Source organism: Phascolarctos cinereus, unplaced genomic scaffold, assembly GCF_003287225.1.
Source record: "Phascolarctos cinereus isolate Bilbo 61053 unplaced genomic scaffold, phaCin_HiC Scaffold_4;HRSCAF=312, whole genome shotgun sequence".
NCBI classification, from domain to species: Eukaryota; Metazoa; Chordata; class Mammalia; order Diprotodontia; family Phascolarctidae; genus Phascolarctos; species Phascolarctos cinereus.
The window spans coordinates 15,142,536-15,160,389 of NW_027555847.1; the positions used below are offsets into that span (position 1 = coordinate 15,142,536).

The window sequence follows — 17,854 nt, forward strand, 5'->3', positions numbered from 1 at the left end:
GAGAAAGCCGGGGGGAGCCTCGGATGCTGAGTGGGCATGGGATGTGGGGAGGAAGATTGGGACAGAGCTGGGCCTCCATAGTGGGAAAGCTCATTTCCAGGGATGAGGCTCAGAGTCAAGGATGAAAAGATGTTCAGGGAAGAGCACAGAGGTGTGGATTTATCCGAGGGGACAGCCTGGCGAGGCTCAACTTAAGTTCATCCTTGTCCAGGGGAGGTCGTCAGGCACTTTGTGGTCCACTCGATGAAGAACGTGGGCTCCGGGTGGTCCAGCTCAAGCTGGCTGCCCGTATGGGGGGCCTCCTGTGATGAAGTCACTTAGCCTCGACCTGCCTCTTACCAGGGCTGGCAAGCTCGGATGAGATCCTGTTTGTCAGAAGCACTTAGCACAGGGCTTACAGGGCACACAGCAGGTGGTTCTTTGCCCCTTCTCCCAAATACTTAATTGCTGTGGGTCCCCAGGCACGTCCCTTTTCATGCCTGGGTCTGGACTCGGTCTTTAGGCTCCCCCAGGCTCTAAGTCAGGGATCCCACGATCTTAGGAATGCACCAAAGAGCAGAGGGGAGAGATTTGAACTTGGTCCTTGCTGCTTGTACGTGACCCTAAACTGAGACAGAATCTTGCCTGCACACTGAGCTACTTAGTGGCAGAATGTGGGCCAGAACCCATTTCTTTCCTGGTTTCTGATCTCACCTCTCACTGTCACTAGCTGTATGGGTGTGGTGAGTCTCGGTAAGAAGGGGGTATGGACCACCACCTTGGGTGACGCTGCCGTGAACACCTGCGACCCTCCAACGCTCTTGCTGCTTCTGACTGAAGGTGACCCCCCCCCCCCAAGACACTTCTGTGTGGAGATTTTGGGGAGGGGGAGAATGATCTTTTTTGATTCACATGGTACAGCTACGTGTTGGTCACTGCTGCCCGCCTCCCCAGGGCCCACCTTAGCCTCTGGCCTTGGCACAGGCCCCCCAAGGACACTCCATGGGAATGTGGTCACAGCCTAGATCGCTGTTGCCATCAGCCACAGATGCACCACTTCCACATTCGTGAACTGACATTCCTTCATCTGATCGCCATCTGTTGTTGTTCTGCCTGGCGGCCCCAGACTCTGCTCTTCATTCTCCCCGTGACCTCCAGTCTCTTCACTCGCTGCTTGCCTGGGTACACTCCTTGTCTCCGCCAGCGGATCGCACCCCGCCTCTCTCATCCACACCGTCAGTGGTCTTCAGTCTCTCTCAGTTTGCTGGCTCTTCCCATCTCCCCCACGTTTGGACGACCTTCACTTGCACCCCCCCTTTGTCCCCCAGACCCTCCCCCTTTGGTGGCTAACCTCCTGAAGACCACTTCCTCTCCTTTCCTTCTCTGCAGGTGCTTCTGGCCTCATCACTGATCCCCCGTTACTAGTGGTCTCAGTCCTCATCCTTTCAGACCTCTCGGTGATCCTGCATCACCTTCTTCTCCATAGGTTTTGGTGACACTCTTGTCTCCTGGCTGTCTTGCCTCTTGAGTTTCCTTTGGTGTCTCTCCCTCCATACTTTCTCACGATGCCCAGGGATTCAAGCATCGTTTCTGTGCCAATGACTTTCAGATCTCTCTGTCCTGCCCTAATCTCTGCTGACCTCCATTCTGGCATCTCCAGTAGACATGTCACAAACTGAGCTCATCTTCCTTCAGAAGCTGCCCCCTGCCTCCCTTCCCTATTACTGTCCAAGGAAGGCATCACCAGCCTCTTCGTCACCCAGACTCGCAGCCTCATCGTTGCCCCCCATGCCATCCATCATCAGATCCTGATGATGCTAGCTTAAACCTCAAACTCAGCCCCTTTGGTCCTCCAACCCTGCCCCCTCATCACTTCGCCCCTGGCGCCTCAAGTCTCTCCTGCCTCTATTCCGACCTTCCTTTACTCGGTGGCCAAAGTGTCAGGTCTCACCGTGCCGCCTTCCCATTCTCCCTGTTACCTCGAGGATCAGATAGAACATCCCTTCACAACCCAGCCCCTGCCTCCCTTTCCAGGCCCGTCCGCATACTCTGGGATCCAGTGACGCCGCTGTCCTGGCTGTTGCCCAAACAAGACCCTACATCTTTCTCAGATCTCGGCTAAGATCCCATTCACACCAGAAGCCTCTCCCGGTCCCCTCAGTGCTAGTGCTTTCCCTCTGTGGGTTCTCTCTCATCTGTCTGTCGCTCATTTGCACACGGCTGTTTGCACATAGCCGGTTGCATGGGGTCTCCCCCATTCTGTCACTGGGCTGAACACAATTCCTGGCACACAGTTAAGTACTTAAAAAAAACAACTCATCTTTACTTTTGTCAGTTCCTCACATCCTACAACCTCCCTCCCCCTTTTAAATTTAACTGCCCTTATCAACAGATGCCAGATAATTCTAGCACCAACCTGAAATCAGGGAACTTAAAAAACACAAAAAATATTTAAAGGGGAAAACGAAGACAGTAAGTTAAAATAAATGCAACACAAATTTGAAATATTTTAACTAAAGCCTTTTATTCTATACAACTGTGAAATACAGATTATTTACCCTTTTGGCATTGCAGACTCTGTCAAACTTTCCTGAAATTGCATTACTGAGTTGGTTAGAAGGAAAAGGAAGGGAGGGAGGGAGGGAGGGGAATGAAAGAGAACCCTGGCGGAATTTAGGTCCATGAAAGTAAAGAGGAAGCAGTGGCTGTAAGACTTGGGCACCCACAGGACCTGGAAGAACTCCCTTCCATCAGAAGAGCGGTCCCTCCTGCCAAGAGGATTTAGGATCAGGAGCCAACTGATGACTTCCCATGGCATTTATTTTTTCTGTTTAATTCACCAACATTGCTAAGAATGTGCCACCATGGCACACGAGGCATCACACTGAAAACCCCCCCCAACCAGTTTTCTCTGAAGGCAGGAGCACGTCCAAGTGGCCTGGAGAGGGAGCACGGTGTGTCTGTTTGGCTCCTGCGAGGGCAGGAGGCATGAACTGGCTGCTTTCCAAATGAAGCCTGATGGGAGTGAGACAGCCCAGTCCCTTGCAAGAGTGTGAACCGGCACCTTGTGGCCCCCTGGCTGCCCCACCCCCTCCCCCACAGGAGGGGTGGGGGCAAGGCCAGGAACAAACCACCCTCCAAAGGCACTTGTGCTTCTGGCTTGGGGCAGTTCTCGGGGTGGACCTTGGATCTGTTCTGCATACAAACAGCCTTTGGGGAGAAGCCAAAGTTTCATTTTTTTTCCCTGCCAAAAGTTGAAATGTTTTTTCCCCCAATAAGTTAAACTCTATACAAGACCCAGATGACTGACCGTATGAAAGCTTTAGATCATTAGAAAGAACAGTGAAAAGAAGATCTAGGCATAACAACGAAAAAATGCATATAAAACTTTGGAAAAACAAGTAACTACTTTCAGATTATGAACATCAAATTGATCTGCTATGATATTTTTCTTTACTCTGACATAAATTCTAGGTGACATTTAAATGAAGCTAAAATTTCAGAATGCTCTTAAGTTGTAACAAAGTTAGGGTTTCCACCTGGAGTTATGACCTGAATTTCAGCTGGCATGAGTTACAACTGGACACGGTGCAGGAAGGAAGAAACAAGACGGCTAAGTTTTAATTGGCTCCTGCTGAAAAGTGTGTTGACTCCATTATGAGGCCCAGTATCGCTGATCTGACCCTGCAACCGTGTTTCCTGAGTGTTCTGACTCAGGATTTCTGAATTCTAATAGCTCTTTCTACAAGAACACATCTGAAGTACAGTATTAAAAAACAAGCCTAATATTGACCCTCCATTTTGTAATTACACAGACTGCCCTCAAGGGTGCAATGGTGTTTCCCCCATTTTCAAAAAAAGATCTTGTCTTTGAATAGTGAAAATGATTTGATTTTTTTGGATGACCAGCTTGAAAGGTCATCACAGGTGCTCTCTGAATGGAATGTGCTTAAAAAAAAAAAAAAGACAAGACATCGTGCAGGTCTGAATTACATTTAGAACACAGTGACAGATATGGCCCAAGGTCTCCTAACAAGCATGAAGAGACGGAGATGAGTCCTTGGAAAGGAAAGGGAGAAGCAGTCTGCCCTGGCCTGGTGGGCGCTCTCTGCACCCCTCCCTCCACCTGTGCAAGCTGCCTCCCTTGGGACAGACTGGAGTCTAGGCCGCAAAGACCGTGTTTCTATATTACATCTCTATTAGTCACTTCAGGTAAAAGGGGTAATGTCGGTCCGTGCTGAATCGATCGTTAGAAGTCTCGCTACTGTGGGGGGTTCAGTGGGCTTCACTAGGTAGTACTACTCTCAGGACCACAAGAGGAAGGTCAGTATATGGATACCCAGGAGTGTTTGCCCTCATGGCCTCACGTGGACTTCTGGCGGTAATGGAGGGTGAGGTCACCGCCGCTCTTCCATATGAAGTGTTTTACCGTTCGAAGGTCCATATTTGGGTCCAAAACCTGAAAAGAATGAAACGCTGTTGAACCTGGGTGCCTGGCTCTCCTGGGCAGGGGGTGGGAGATTGGCATCAGGGAAGATGGTGGCTGCTTGGGCACGGCCAGGCCCTCCTCATCTGTGTGTCCCACAATACCCAGTACGGTGCCCTGACACATAATTAACGTTGGCTGAGGCAGGGGGGCGCCTGTTTGGTTCTGTCTTCATGACGATGGAAGAGTGCGCTCTGCAGTGGCACCGAACCTTCACCCTAACCCTAGGCATCACTGCTCGAGGGCTAGAGGTGCCAGAGGCTCCCAAGGGAGGCTGCCAGTGAGCTCACCGCCACACTCGAGTGCCCTTAGGCTGCAAGGGACAGGAAAATTCAGAGCAAAGGCAGCCCAGAGGGCACCCTGGCCAAACCAACCTCAGCCGCCTGCTCACTTCCCTGTGCTTGTCAATGGCACTGCCATTCACCCAGTCACTCATGCATAAAAACCCTGGATTTCTTCCCCCGACCAAGAGACAGGACAGGAGGAAAGGAAACAAGCATTTATTAAGCACCTAGGATGTACCAGGCACGGTGCTAAGCCCTTTAAAAACGGCATCTCATTTCATCCTCACAACAACCCTGGGAGGTAGATGCTATTATTATCCCAGTTGTACAGGTGAGGAAACTGAGGCAAACAGCCATTAAGTGACTTTCTCAGGGTTGTACAGCTAGCGAGTGTGTGAGGCTGGATCAGGACCCAGGACTTCTGGCTCTCGGCCCCTGCTCTATCTATCTACTGCACTGTCCAACTGCCTCGGAGATTCCTCCTCTCTCTGAGCAATCTCCTGCCTCCAGCATCCTTCACACCCATCAAATGTCTTTCACTGACTCCCCAATAAACCAGATTCCTTATCGCACTTGGAGGGAGGTGAGGAGTCCGGAGGCCCTCTGCTCCCACCACACCCAACACGAAGCTCTCAACAGTTTAGACACCCGAGGTCCCCTTACCTGCCTGTGCCCTCAGCCCCCTTGAGGCCCAAACACACCTGTCTTGTTTCCCTGGATCCTAAATTTGCCTTTTCAGCCCCTGAACCAGTTTTTAAAATCTCCTCCCCACCAACACTGAAGAGCAACCCCCTCATGGCGGGCACTCATCCTGCTGGCCACGGTGTCCTGCAGGGCAGGCCTGTTGGGGTTGGCAGCAGGGGTCAGTTCACAAAGATGTCTTAACCTGAGCCCCCAGGTCCCAGGATCTGCCATCTCTTTCTATCTCTCCCATGGGAAAGGCCCAGACTGAGGTCCTCACGTCAACTCACTTGGTCCTGGCACAAAAGTTCAATTTTCTCCTCTGCCAGCACAGCGATGTCCTCTTCTTTCTCCTGTTCTCCAGTTTTTTCATTATTTGACGAGCTGGTGGTCTGAGATTCACTGTCCAAATTTATGATTTTCTCGTAAACATGCTCCATCACCTTCCTGACTTGGAGCATGTCACTGGCAGACAGTCTATCTCTGGGAAGGGGAAGGGAAAGGTCATGTTGTCAGAAAGGTGAAAGGCAAAGAGAAAATTCATTTTCTACCAATCAGTTTTTGGGGGGCCTGGCTCCGGGAAAGGCAGACACCAGCAGAGAGGGAGGTCTTCCAAGGACTTTCCCAGGGGTCTCTGCTAAGACTAGCGTACTGCCTTTTTGGGCTGTCTGTGATCTCATACAATTCACCCTCAAATGGACAACATGGGGGGATGGGCTGCTGGATCTCAAAGTCTTTGGGAGTGACCTCCTTTATATCATGGCTTTGGCTAAAAATTGACCATCAGGGCACAATGAGGAACCCCAACCCAGATTACTCTAGAAGAGACCCATAACTTCCAGGTTTCTAAGGGCAGCCTTCTTTTCTCTGACCACAAAACATTAGCCTGTCCCAGCTAACAGGACTTAGGAACACAAAAGGCCCAACACTTCACTTACTTCTTTAAGGTTTTTGCCCCTGAAGATGAGTGAGGTTGGAGGTAGAAGGGAATTTTGTTGAATTTGGGCATATTTTTCTGAAAGAAAATATGATATTCATTACAATTATATAGTAATTAGTATAAAAGAGAAAGCTACCTTGAAGCACAGATTAAACTCATGGTTTTTAATTAAAATTTATTTTACAATTTGATATGATTTTCTCATAACAAAGTACCAGACCCCATAAATAGCCTTGAAAAAATTCATCAGAAAAATGCAGTTCATATTGGAATCGGAACAAAACCATGAAGTACTCCAATGGAAAGCACATGATAACATGAAAGGTATAAACACTTTTCTCCTCCGATACATACGACAGTCTCTCAGAGTCCTTTAAAAAATCCCCACAATGTACATCTTAGGTCATCTCAAAAAGGAAGCATCTTTTGTGACTGAGGCTCCTCCGTCCTGGAGGGTCCCCCAGTGAGACAAGAAGCCCCCATGACTCCCTCTGCTCTCTTCCTCCTCTCTAAGCAGCAGCAAGGCCCAGGGAAAGGAGCCTGCTCCCCTCTCCCCTTCCACGCAAGGTGGACAGTGTCCTTGTGCTGATGACCTCCTCACAAGGTGCTGCTATGAGCAAAGTGCTTCTAGGTGCCGACGGCTCTTGTGACTGTCTCTGAACAAGATGGTGGACCCCCGCTGGTGCGGGACATGAAGCGGAGAGGTGCCTTCCACTCTGCAGATGTCTGGGCGCTGTAAGCCAAATGCCCACACGCAGGACCTGAACCGTGCCCTTTGTCTTCGGGCCTCTCAACTGGGTGGACAAAGCCCGAGCCCCACGCAGTGCCCTCTGGTGTCCTCCTCCCAAGGAGTCGACCACAGGCCTAGAAGCAGCAGGAAAGCTGTCCCTTCGGGGCGGCTCCCATACACAGAGAGGAGACAATAGCTGTTGAGAGCCGACATGGCTTTTTAAGGCTTGGGGGGCTTCTCGGGGGGCTGGTAATGTGCTTTTTAAAAGTTGTTAAGAGATTAAATTCCATTCTGGTCCTGCCAAGAGGGAAGGTTGGCCCTCTGCAGGCCTGAAGTCACCATTACAATGAATGCTCTTGGCTATTCAAGCCCTGAGCGGGCTTTCATTTCTTTCCTCAGTGTTCTTTAAGAGGACAAAGCAGAGAAGAGGCAGACACTTACATCCACAGTGATGTCAATCACCCACTGGGGCACTGTCTCGTTAAGCAGCATTGACTCAGTCTCCCCTCCGGAATCCCGACACAGCAACCTACAGACATACAGAGCAGCAGAGAGCCCAGTGACCCACTGGCCACGCAGGAACCCAGAAACACAGTATCCCCTGCTGACCCCTGACATGGGCACCCCCTCCAGGCCTCTGGGGTTGCAGCAGCAACAGGCCTTGGGCCTTGGGCTGGGAAACAGAGCCTTGAGGAGCGCTCACAAAGCCTACCAAGCTGCATCTCTCAGAGGAAGGCACAGCCTCTTTCTTCCTAAGGGCCCCACTGGCCATCTGGGTAATTTACAGAGACAGGCCCTCTCCCAACTCCATCCCAGCCCCCACCAGTCTGCTGAGCTCATGCCCAAGCCCAGGCCCCAGGCAGACCCCATCAACCTGGGATGAGGCCTCCTCGCCATGGACGGGTGGAGCCTCCTACTCAAAGAGGGGGCCCAGGGCAGACATCACCTTATTTCTTACCTGGCTGTACTGCTCTGGGGCTCCTTGGACTCTTCCCCCAGGCCCTCGTGTCAGGGATGTTCCTTGTCGCCCCCTCCCCCACAACCTTTAAACTCTTTTGGGTGTGCTGTCTTTCCCTATTAGACTGTATGTTCCCTGAGGGCAGGGAATGTCGGTTTTTGTATCTGTATTCCCAGTATTATTTGCACAGTGCCTGGCACACAGCAGGTACTTAATGTTCGCTGACTACTGACTATTCCGTCTCTGTGATGTGAGGACAGGACAGGTGGGAGCTCCTGAGGTTGCGGTCCCTATATTCCAGCATGCTAACTAGAACCCAGCCACACGTGAACGAGCATCTTCCTAAGCGGTTCCTCAGCTCCCACTGCTCACTCCCAATGTACCTGACTCCTGGCCCCACCCGGCCCTCCAAGTCAGACTCTACCTGAACAGGGTACGGCCACCAGCTTCGCCAAAGATCACTGGAGTGTGTGGAGGGACCTGGAAGTAGCCATTCCCCTTCTGGACTCGATTCTCCTGCTCGCCATTCACTGTGGGAAGATGCACATGAAATCCACAGTCAGGTCTGCAGTTGTCCTGTCTTGTCCCAGGCAACTATGGGAGCCTCTTAACAACCAAAGTCAAAAAGCTCCAGCATCAGAAACACAGGGAAGAGCCAACTAAAGCCTAGTTTGGGGGAACAAGAAAGTCAGGCATTCTGGGAAAGTTAAGCATCCCTCAGAATGCGCCTCCCTTGAGAGGGGCCAAACCAAAGGGGCAGGGGCTCCCTCCCTCCCCCTCCCCATGCAGCAGCAGCAGTGGCAGTGGCTCTGCCCCTTGGAGCCTTGCTCAGTTACCACTCCCAGCTGCTATGAGCCCAGGGAAGGACCTGAACCCAGAACAGCCTAACTCTATTCTACCACATCTGCCTCTTGGAGAAAGTGATGAAATATAATGTTCTGAGTGCTGAAGTGGCAATGTCAATAGCTGTCGCTTGACAGGCCTGAAGCAAGACTGACCAGCTATGGGACTGCCCACAGCCCCTGTTTCTGTCTCTGCCGAATGTGCGAGGTGAGAAGAGGCCATTGCTGAGAGGAACACTCTGAGGACTCCACCCTGCTCTCCCCACTCAGTCTCACCCCCCAGCCTCACGTGTCCTGGTCTTGCAATCTCCCTGGCACCATCGTCCTGGCGCACTGGAGCCCCCTGGCTTCCCCACGAGCCCCACTCATTTCAGATTTCTTCCTGCTATTCTCCCGGGTTGGGTCAAGAGATGGGGGCAGCTTGCTCCTTGCTCCCATGGTCATTTCCCTGGCCCTGGTCTGCTGTCTTTCCTCGACAGCCTCACCCTTCCCAAGTCCATAACCCTTTCCTAATCTTTTTCATGGACATTTACTGACCTTGTGCCATTCTCCAGACTAGATGGCTGAGTGGCCCAGTGGACAGAGTGAAGAACCTGGAGTCAGGAAGATCCGAGTTCAAATCCAGACTCAGACACTTACTGTGTGACCCTGGGCAAGTCACTTCACCTCTGTCTGCCTCAGTTTCCTCAACTGTAAAATGTGGATAATAACAGCGCCTCCCTCCTCTAGGGTGGTTGTGAAGATCAAATGAAGTATCTGGCACATAGTATGTGCTCCATGAATGCTTCTTCCCTTCAAACCTGCCCTTGCTTTTAACTTGGCTCTCTCTGTTGAATAAAACCCCGTGAATAATTGGGAGGTGGTCCCTTAAGCAACAAGATGGTAGACTAGATATTTCCTCCAGTCCCTGCAACCTCCCAAACTTCTTCAAAACAGAAATTATGTACCAAAGATAAAAGCAACTTCAGCTGTCTCCATGGTCTAGGATACTGGGAATCCAAAAGAAAACTAAAAGCCCAGACCTGATGCTCACTGACCTTGCATTCACTCAGCTCCACTGCACCAGCAGACCCAAGGACATGACACAGGCTTACATCAAAGCCTGCCCCTGCACCCCAGCCCCCCCCCCTCTTCCCAGTGCCATGGAGCCCCCTGCTTGCTCCAGGCTGCAGAAATCTGCCTCGGCCTCAATAGCCAGTGTGGCCACACGGAGCAAAAGCCTGCTTCTGACTGCAACCCGGAAGTACCAACGCTGCCAAGCAAGCTCTGCCCATGCCAGAACTAAGGATCGGGGGGAGGGGACAGGTCACCAGGACAGGATACTGTGTGTGTGGGCAGTTAGGCAACACTTCACCATGACAGAAAGAGCGGAGCACCCGGCTGGGGCCACTTCTGGCCACCCAAAAGTCAGCTGGGGCAGAGACCTAGGCCAGTAAACCATGAAATGCCCATTGTGGGCAGAGGCTGAGATACTTTGAGAGCTAATCCCCAAGGAAACCACCATCAGAGGGGAGGGAGTCAGGAAGTGAGTGATGAAGAAAATAAGGGGAGGAAAAAAAAGAAAGTGCTTATGATTTCAGAAAGTAGAAAACTCAAAGACCTTGAAGATAAACAGAAAAAATCAAAAGGAAAAACAGTAACAGCAGAAGGAAATATGGCCTCCAGATGTAGTAAGAGACCTCGGGCATCTACGAATCAATACTGTAGAATAAAGGAATGATCAGGAATTCGAGGAGAACATGGAACCACGACACACTGTTCCTGAGTGATTTAAAAGAGGAATGAGAAGCATGAGAACAGCCCTTACGGCCTGCACAGCAAACACAGTGAACAGAACAGAACAACATGAATCTGCAGCAGCCTCCCCAAAAGAAACAAAGAGAGAACAACAGACTGAAAATGCAAACACACAGAAATGAAGGACAGCCCGGAAAAAGAGAGGCGAAAACGAGATCATTAAAAGAAAATCTATTCACAATGCAGCAAACCCTCAAAGACAATCTAAGGATTGCAGGGCTCCTAGGAGAACCTGATAGGACAAAAAACCTAAACCCCATAATGAAAGGAATAATACAAGAGAATGCCCAGAACCTCTGAACACAGCGAATGAAATTCTAATGGAAAGAATTCACAGATCACCTCGAGAAAAAAAACCCAAGGCTGCAAACTCCAAGACAAACAGTGGTTAAATTTAACAGCTCAGTTCTGAAACAAGAAGTTCTGCAAGCCATGAGGAGAAAGACCTTTAAATACCAAGGAAAGGACATCAGAATAATGTAGGACGATTCCACAACCACTAGAAAACATAGGGGGCAATGGAATCATGTGTTCTGAAGAGTCCGGGAGCTCAAGATGCAGCCCAGGGTGACCTGTCCTGCAAATGTGAGCTGAGCCATATAGGACAAAAAGATGGACATTCAGACATTCAGTCTGAAACATTTTTAGAAAGGAAAGCTGAACTAAAGAGATTGTTTGCCCCTTGAGCACCCCAAACAACAGAAATGCAGAAGAGTGAATAAATACAGCAGGCAAGGACAGGAAAAGCAGCAGAAGGACAACAGGGAGACCAGGAGATTTGGTGCTTGGAAAGTCCGCTTGTCCTGGGAGGTGGAGAGTTGGAACCCATGGGGGCAACTGGAGGAGTTGGAGAGCATAGATTAGTGATGGGCTACATAATCAAAGACCTGGTGGAAGCGGGGCTCTACCCTGGGTCAGTGTCCTTTCTGACCCCTGCAGTAATTGGCATTGTTCTGGAAGTGAGAAACAATGGAAGAGGGGACTCCAGGGGGGCAAGGCCTATAAGCAGTGGCAGAAAGTACCCAGAGGGGAGAGCCTAGAATGGACACCTTGGAAGCCTTGAGTCTAAGAAGAAAACATAATTGTGGAGGTCACAAATCAGAAAATGAGGGTCTAGCATTAACAGAAAGAGAAGATTGGCAGTAAAGAGGAAGAGAGAAATCCTTTTTGGGAAGGGGAACAAAAAACCATGAAATTTAAAAGCTAATGATCAGGACTAGCTGAAGGGGAGGAGAGGAAGGGGGAATCTACTTGACTAAGAGGGAAAAAGAAGAGGAAGAAACATATAACCAAATAAAAGCAGGAGAGAAAAAGGAACTAATAAAGAAAACCCTAAAGGGAAAGGGATAAAGACCATATGAACAACAACAACAAAATTTTGAAGAGAAGCAGATAACATACCTCTCACAGCTGTGGGTGAGAGACGTATTAATCAAACAAGAGACAGAGGCAATTACAAAAGATAAAACGGATACTTAGGTTACACGAAGCTGAAAAGCTTCCACACAGACAAAGTTAATGCACCCAGGATAGGAAGGAAAGTATCTGAACGGGGTAAAAACCTTTGTAGCAAATTTCTCTGGCAAGGGTTTGGTATCTAAGATATTCCCCAACAGAGAAATGGTCAAAAGATATGAATAAACAGCTCTCAAAAGAAGGTGTGAAGTATTTACAGCCACGGAAGAAAATGCTCCAAATCAACAGGAATAAGAGAAATGCAAATCAAAGCAACCCGGGAGGTTTCAGCCTGCACACCCGGCAAATTGGCAAAAGTATCAAAAAACGGCAACGGTCAATGCTGGAGGGGTTGTGGGAAGCTAGGCACATTAACACAATGCTGCTGGAGCTGTGACATGGCACAGCCACTTTGGAAAACAATTTGGAATTATGCAAATAAAGTGACTAAGATGTCCAGAGACTCCATTACTGTGTTTATGCTCCAAGGAAGTCATGGATAAGAAGAAAGTTCTCATATACACCTCTCTCTATATATCTATCTCTCTATATAGCAGCACTTGTGATAGCTAAGAACTGGAAACAAAGTAGATGCCCATCAATTGGGGAACAGTGCAATACACTGTAGTACAAGAATACAATGGAATGTTACAGAGCTGAAAGAAAGCATGTCTGTGACGAGTACTGAGAAGCCTGTAAAGACCTATGAACTGATACAGAGGAAAGCAAGCAGAGCCAAAGAAATGCCATACACAGTAACCTCAACAATGTAACCTGGGAGAACAACACACCAAAAATCAAAAGTAGATGTAACAAAGTTACAAAGGTCCATCAGGATACAAATGAAGATACAGGAGAAGACACCCCAACCTGCCCCTTCACGGAGGTGGGAGGCCTGCAGGGGTTACATATTCCACAAGTTTTTGGACTTTTTCAATGTATTGCTCAGTGGTATTTTTTTTTCCTTTCTCAAAAAACAACGAGGGGGAGAGGTACTTGGGATAACTATGGTGAGGTACAAAACAGAAATCATCAAACTCCTGTGGCTCCTTATTGCCCAGGATACAATACAAAATGCTGTTTGGAATTTTTTAAAAACGTGATTGAGAAACAGTTAACAAGATAAAAGTGCAAGAGAAAAAACCAAAAGAAAGCCAAGTCACTGGGGGCCCGGGGAGCCCTTTTGGACTTCTCTCTCCTCCATCTCTAATCACATCCCAAGTTCTGCTGAGTCTCCTTTTGCAAGGTTTCTCAATTCTCATTCCTCCTTTCCACTCCTAGTGTCACCTCCACATTACTTCTTGCCAGGACATCCCCTGTCTCCAACCTCTTCCTTCTCCACTCTGTCTCTTTCGGGACATCACGCCCCTACCCCTTAACAAAACACACGTCTGTCTCTCCTTCATAATCAAACTCCAATCAACTTTTCGTCTTGATCTTCTTCATCTCCCTTTAAATTGTTCCCAAACTACAGCACCCTAAGCCTCCTTGGGAAGTCAATAATTCTGTGACTTGAGGCTTCTCGAGGGCAAGGGCAGTGCCTTATTAACACTCAGGACGGTGCTAGCACAGAGGAAGCTCAGGTAGGCAGCTGGGGCCACCACAGTGCACAGAGTGCTAGCCCCAGAGTCATAAGACCTGAATCCAAATCTGGCCACAGACACACTAGCTGTATGGTCCTGGGCAAATCACTCCATTGCTGCCTGCCTCAGTTTCCTCATCTGTAAGACGGGAATGATAACAGCACCTATCTCCCAGGGTGGCTGTGAGGATCCAAAGAGGTTGTATCTGTAAAGTACTTGGCAGGCCTTCAAACGCTCCATAAACACTGCCGGCAGGGCTACTAAGTATTACAGTGAGAAGCAGAGACGATGAGAGTCCTGGCCCTAGGCAGTGGCTCACAGACATCACGAGAGCCAGCTGACATCCAGACAGGCACTCCCTCCACACCGTCCCTGCCAGGGGGCGCCGTTCTCCCTTGGACAATGGCACTCTGCTAAGCCACTGCTCAGACAACAGCGTATCTGCTACACCCCAATCCGCCTCTTGGTTGTTTCCATTCCCCCCGTGGCCCTGCATGATCGCTCCAAGCCCTCTTTCCCACAGGAAGGTCCTTCGGACCTTGGCAGACAACTGAACTGCCCTCTCTCCCTCCTTCCATCCAGCTTGGTAGCTTAGGATTTCTTGTCCCTGCACCATCTTGGTCCTCTTCTACTGGGTCTATTCCAGCTGATCAAGGTCCTTCCTAAAACATGGCACCCAGGACTGAAGCAAGTGCTTCTAATGGGTCAGAGTTCACTCCCTTCTATCACAACAGGCCTGTCACCTCCCCCACTCTGGAGACTGCATCTCTATCAGTCCAGTTTAAAACCAAATTGCTTCTTGAGTTACCATGTCACCCTGGGGACTCAGAATGAGCTCCAGCCTATGAAAACCCCCAGGTCCCCTTCATGTAAATGGCTACCCAGGCCCTTCTTCACACGCTGGCAGGGAGCCAGGAGACGCTTCGACTGTCTGCATGCTGACTAAAAGCAAGACAGCGGAAAAGGTCCTTGCTGATAGTGTCACTGGCTCTTCTGTGGCAGATCCTGACCAAGAAGGAGGAATGAAGGCCAGCAGAAATCCCCACCCTCCTTCTGGACACATCATTTCTGCAAATGCAGCCCAAGGCTCTTTGGCTGCTCCATTGGACTTCTGATGAACACCGCCCTTGTGTAATCCACTAATTGCTGTGGGGGTGGCTACGGGTGCCTCCCCACAACCCCCCTTTTCGGGTGCACCCGACGTCTGGTCTGATTCGAGCCATACCGGTCTCGCCTGGCCAGTCCTTTCTTTCACCTGGATCCTGTCCTCCAAATGTGTCAGCCCTTCTTGCCGGCTTTGGGTAATCTGTAAATTGGAGAAACACGCCGTCTAGGCTTTCATTCAGGTCACTGATAATGCTGAAAAGAATGGGAACGAGGACAAATTCTCCTAATGAAATCAAATGTTTAAACGACTAAAAATGAAGAGATGAGACTGCTACCCAACAAATGAGGCCTCACAGAATCTCAGGGCCAGAAGATGCCTGAGAGCATTTAGTGTGCGCAGTGGAAAGGACAGCAGGTTTGAAGTCAACAAACTAGGGTTCAAATCACCATTTACTTTCTGTGTGACTTTCCTCCTCCTTGCTCCCTCCGGGCCTCACTTTACTGCTCTGCAGAATCAGGGGGGTTGGACTGGCCCCCCCTAGGCTCTTGTCCAGCTCTAGAACCACTGTGCAGTCTTTACCTGAATCATAAATCCCCTCTGTAATATTCCTTCCAGTGGTCACCCGGGTTTTGCTTGAGGACCTCCAGCAATGAAGGATTCACTGCTGACCACGGGAACCAACCTATCATGCTCCTGGCAAGGTCTAATTATTAGGCAGTTATTGCTTATACTGAATTTAAACCTGTTTCTCTGGGTCATCTACCCACAGGTCCTGGTTCTGACCTTTAGGGACAAACAAAACCAATCTAATCTCAGTTCTCCATGACGACCCATCCTCCCAATACTGAACGCCTCTCTCCTTACTCTGCAGCCTTCGTTTTCTAGCCTTAATACTGTCAGGTTCTTCAGCTGGTCCTCTCCCGGTCTGGGCTTGAATCCCTTCATATCCACATGTACTCCTCTTCTGGGCCTGGTTTCCAAAGTGTGGCGCTCAAGGTAAAGGGCGCAGGACTGCAACCTCTGATTCTGGGTACCCTGCCAAGCCGCCCACAGATCCTGCCTCGCGTGTCCCTTGCTAACTCCTCCCGGCCTGTAGCCGGAGGGCCTTTAGAGCGCCAGGGTCACCCCGTCCAGGCCCTGAGGACCGCTCTGCTGGTAGCTGACAGGGTGACTCTGGACACGTTCCTTCAGGTCGTACACAGATGAGCTGGTTTCTAACTCTGTGTCCCAGTGAAATTTTTCTTGGTAACTGTTGCGTCCTTTGGCAGTAAAGAGGTGAGCTAAAGACAGGCTGGTTAAACATACTTTCCATAATTTCTGTTCTAACACTGTCCTGAAGTTAAAAGGGAGACAGATCCCCAGACAAAATTCTGACGTTTTTAAATGGAAATGAATTGAACTTCATTGTTTTACAGACTGAAAAGATAGTCAATTGAAAGGGCTTACTTTCAAGCTAAATGGTGGTTTTGCCCCAAAAATAGTTTTAAAGGGACTAAGATAAACAACAGAGTTCAGGAATAGTTTTGAAAGATACAAGTGCAAATGAAAATCCCAACTTCCAAATGTTCAGTATTTTTCTGTGGGCCCTGCACCCCCTTGGTTATTTGTCTGGATGAAAAGTTACAAGTGTCTTCTTCTCCACTACCCTGGGGGGGGTCACATCTTCTGTTCAAATATTAGGGTTCAATAAGGTCATATATATAGGTCCAGAGCAAGAAGGGATCTTAAGAGGCTATATTTAGTAGAACCCTTTCATTTTACAGATGAGGAAACTGAGACCCAAAGAGGCTAAGTGACTTGCCCAGGGCCTCACAGGTATAACCAGGAGAGTAGGGGGAAGCTCCTGATGCCTTTCTTTGCAGCTGACTTTTGCCTTAGTAGGAGTTCTTGGTTGGCAAGTTGGATCATGAAATCCTGAAGCTTTGAAAGGGACTTTAGAGGCTATCTATCTGGTACAACCTACTGATTTTTACATATGAAGAGAATGAGGTCATAAGTATCTATTACAAATTGTCAAAAGCTGTGCCACCACTAGCCACATATTAGAAACTAGGCAGATATTCTTATTCCAGCAGTTTCTGTAGCATATTGGCTTTGCTCTCATGCATCTAAGGCAGAAGAACATGAGATTCCACTGGCTCTGACCAACAATCCGCCCACCCCAAGAACTGCCCTTTGAGAGTGACTGAACTGCCAGCATCTTCTCTCCCTAGAATACTCCTCTGTTGGAAAAGTGGGGCCACTGCCTGTCATGACACTGTCCTCCCGGGTGCGAAGTAAACATCAAAAGGCCTTAACTTCCCTCTAAGAACACCACTATGGACAGCAACGGTGTCATGGGAATTTAGCTGGCTCTGCAGAGGTAAGGGGAGAGTACAACTGCTCAGCCTCAACAGACATATGGAAACTGTTGTTTGTAAAGGGCCATGGTAACTTTAATGACCATGTGAGAATGGACACGGCCACTTTAGTGCTGCCCCATTAAAGCAGTCCCTCTGAAAAAACATATATATGCACTTCAACAATACGCCAATATTCAAGACATCTGGGGAACTTTTTTAGAAATTGCTTTTAGAAGGCAGAGCCATGCTCCTGAACATCTTCCATGGGAACAAACTTTAATCCTTGGAGAAGAGGTTTGATTTTTTTGAAACAGCCCAGTTACATGGCTCTAAGTCTTGGGCACATGGTGGGAGGACCAATATTTTGGTCAAAAGTGAGGTGCAATTATAAAGTGAGGAGACCAGTCTTCTTCTGGTTCATAAGCTGGACAGGAAGACAATATCCAAATGGGCTTTCCAAAAATGCTAGCTTCATAAGCTGTTTTATGTCTTTAGAAGCTCATCCTCGATTGGCCAAAATACTCAGACCATAAGACAGAGATTGTCCAGTCTTCCATTTTTAAAAAACTGGCACAAGGAAAATATTTAACAAAATGGGTTTCAGCAAATGTTTTAAAACCAAAAAAGCAATAAAGCTTAGAAACCAAAGACTTCACTCCCTGGACATAC

The 17,854-nt window shown here is 49.0% G+C and overlaps 1 protein-coding gene across 1 annotated transcript in view; it reads right to left on the reverse strand.

Moving 5' to 3' along the window:
• Positions 1 to 2,484: 2,484 nt before the first annotated feature.
• Positions 2,485 to 17,854, reverse strand: part of WDR48 (WD repeat domain 48) — a 53,526-nt gene continuing 38,156 nt past the window's right edge. The window contains 5 exon segments of the mRNA XM_078152076.1: positions 2,485 to 4,438; positions 5,721 to 5,913; positions 6,369 to 6,445; positions 7,542 to 7,629; positions 8,483 to 8,588. Of these exon segments, the coding sequence (XP_078008202.1) occupies positions 4,343 to 4,438; positions 5,721 to 5,913; positions 6,369 to 6,445; positions 7,542 to 7,629; positions 8,483 to 8,588 (560 nt within the window). The 3' untranslated portion in view covers positions 2,485 to 4,342.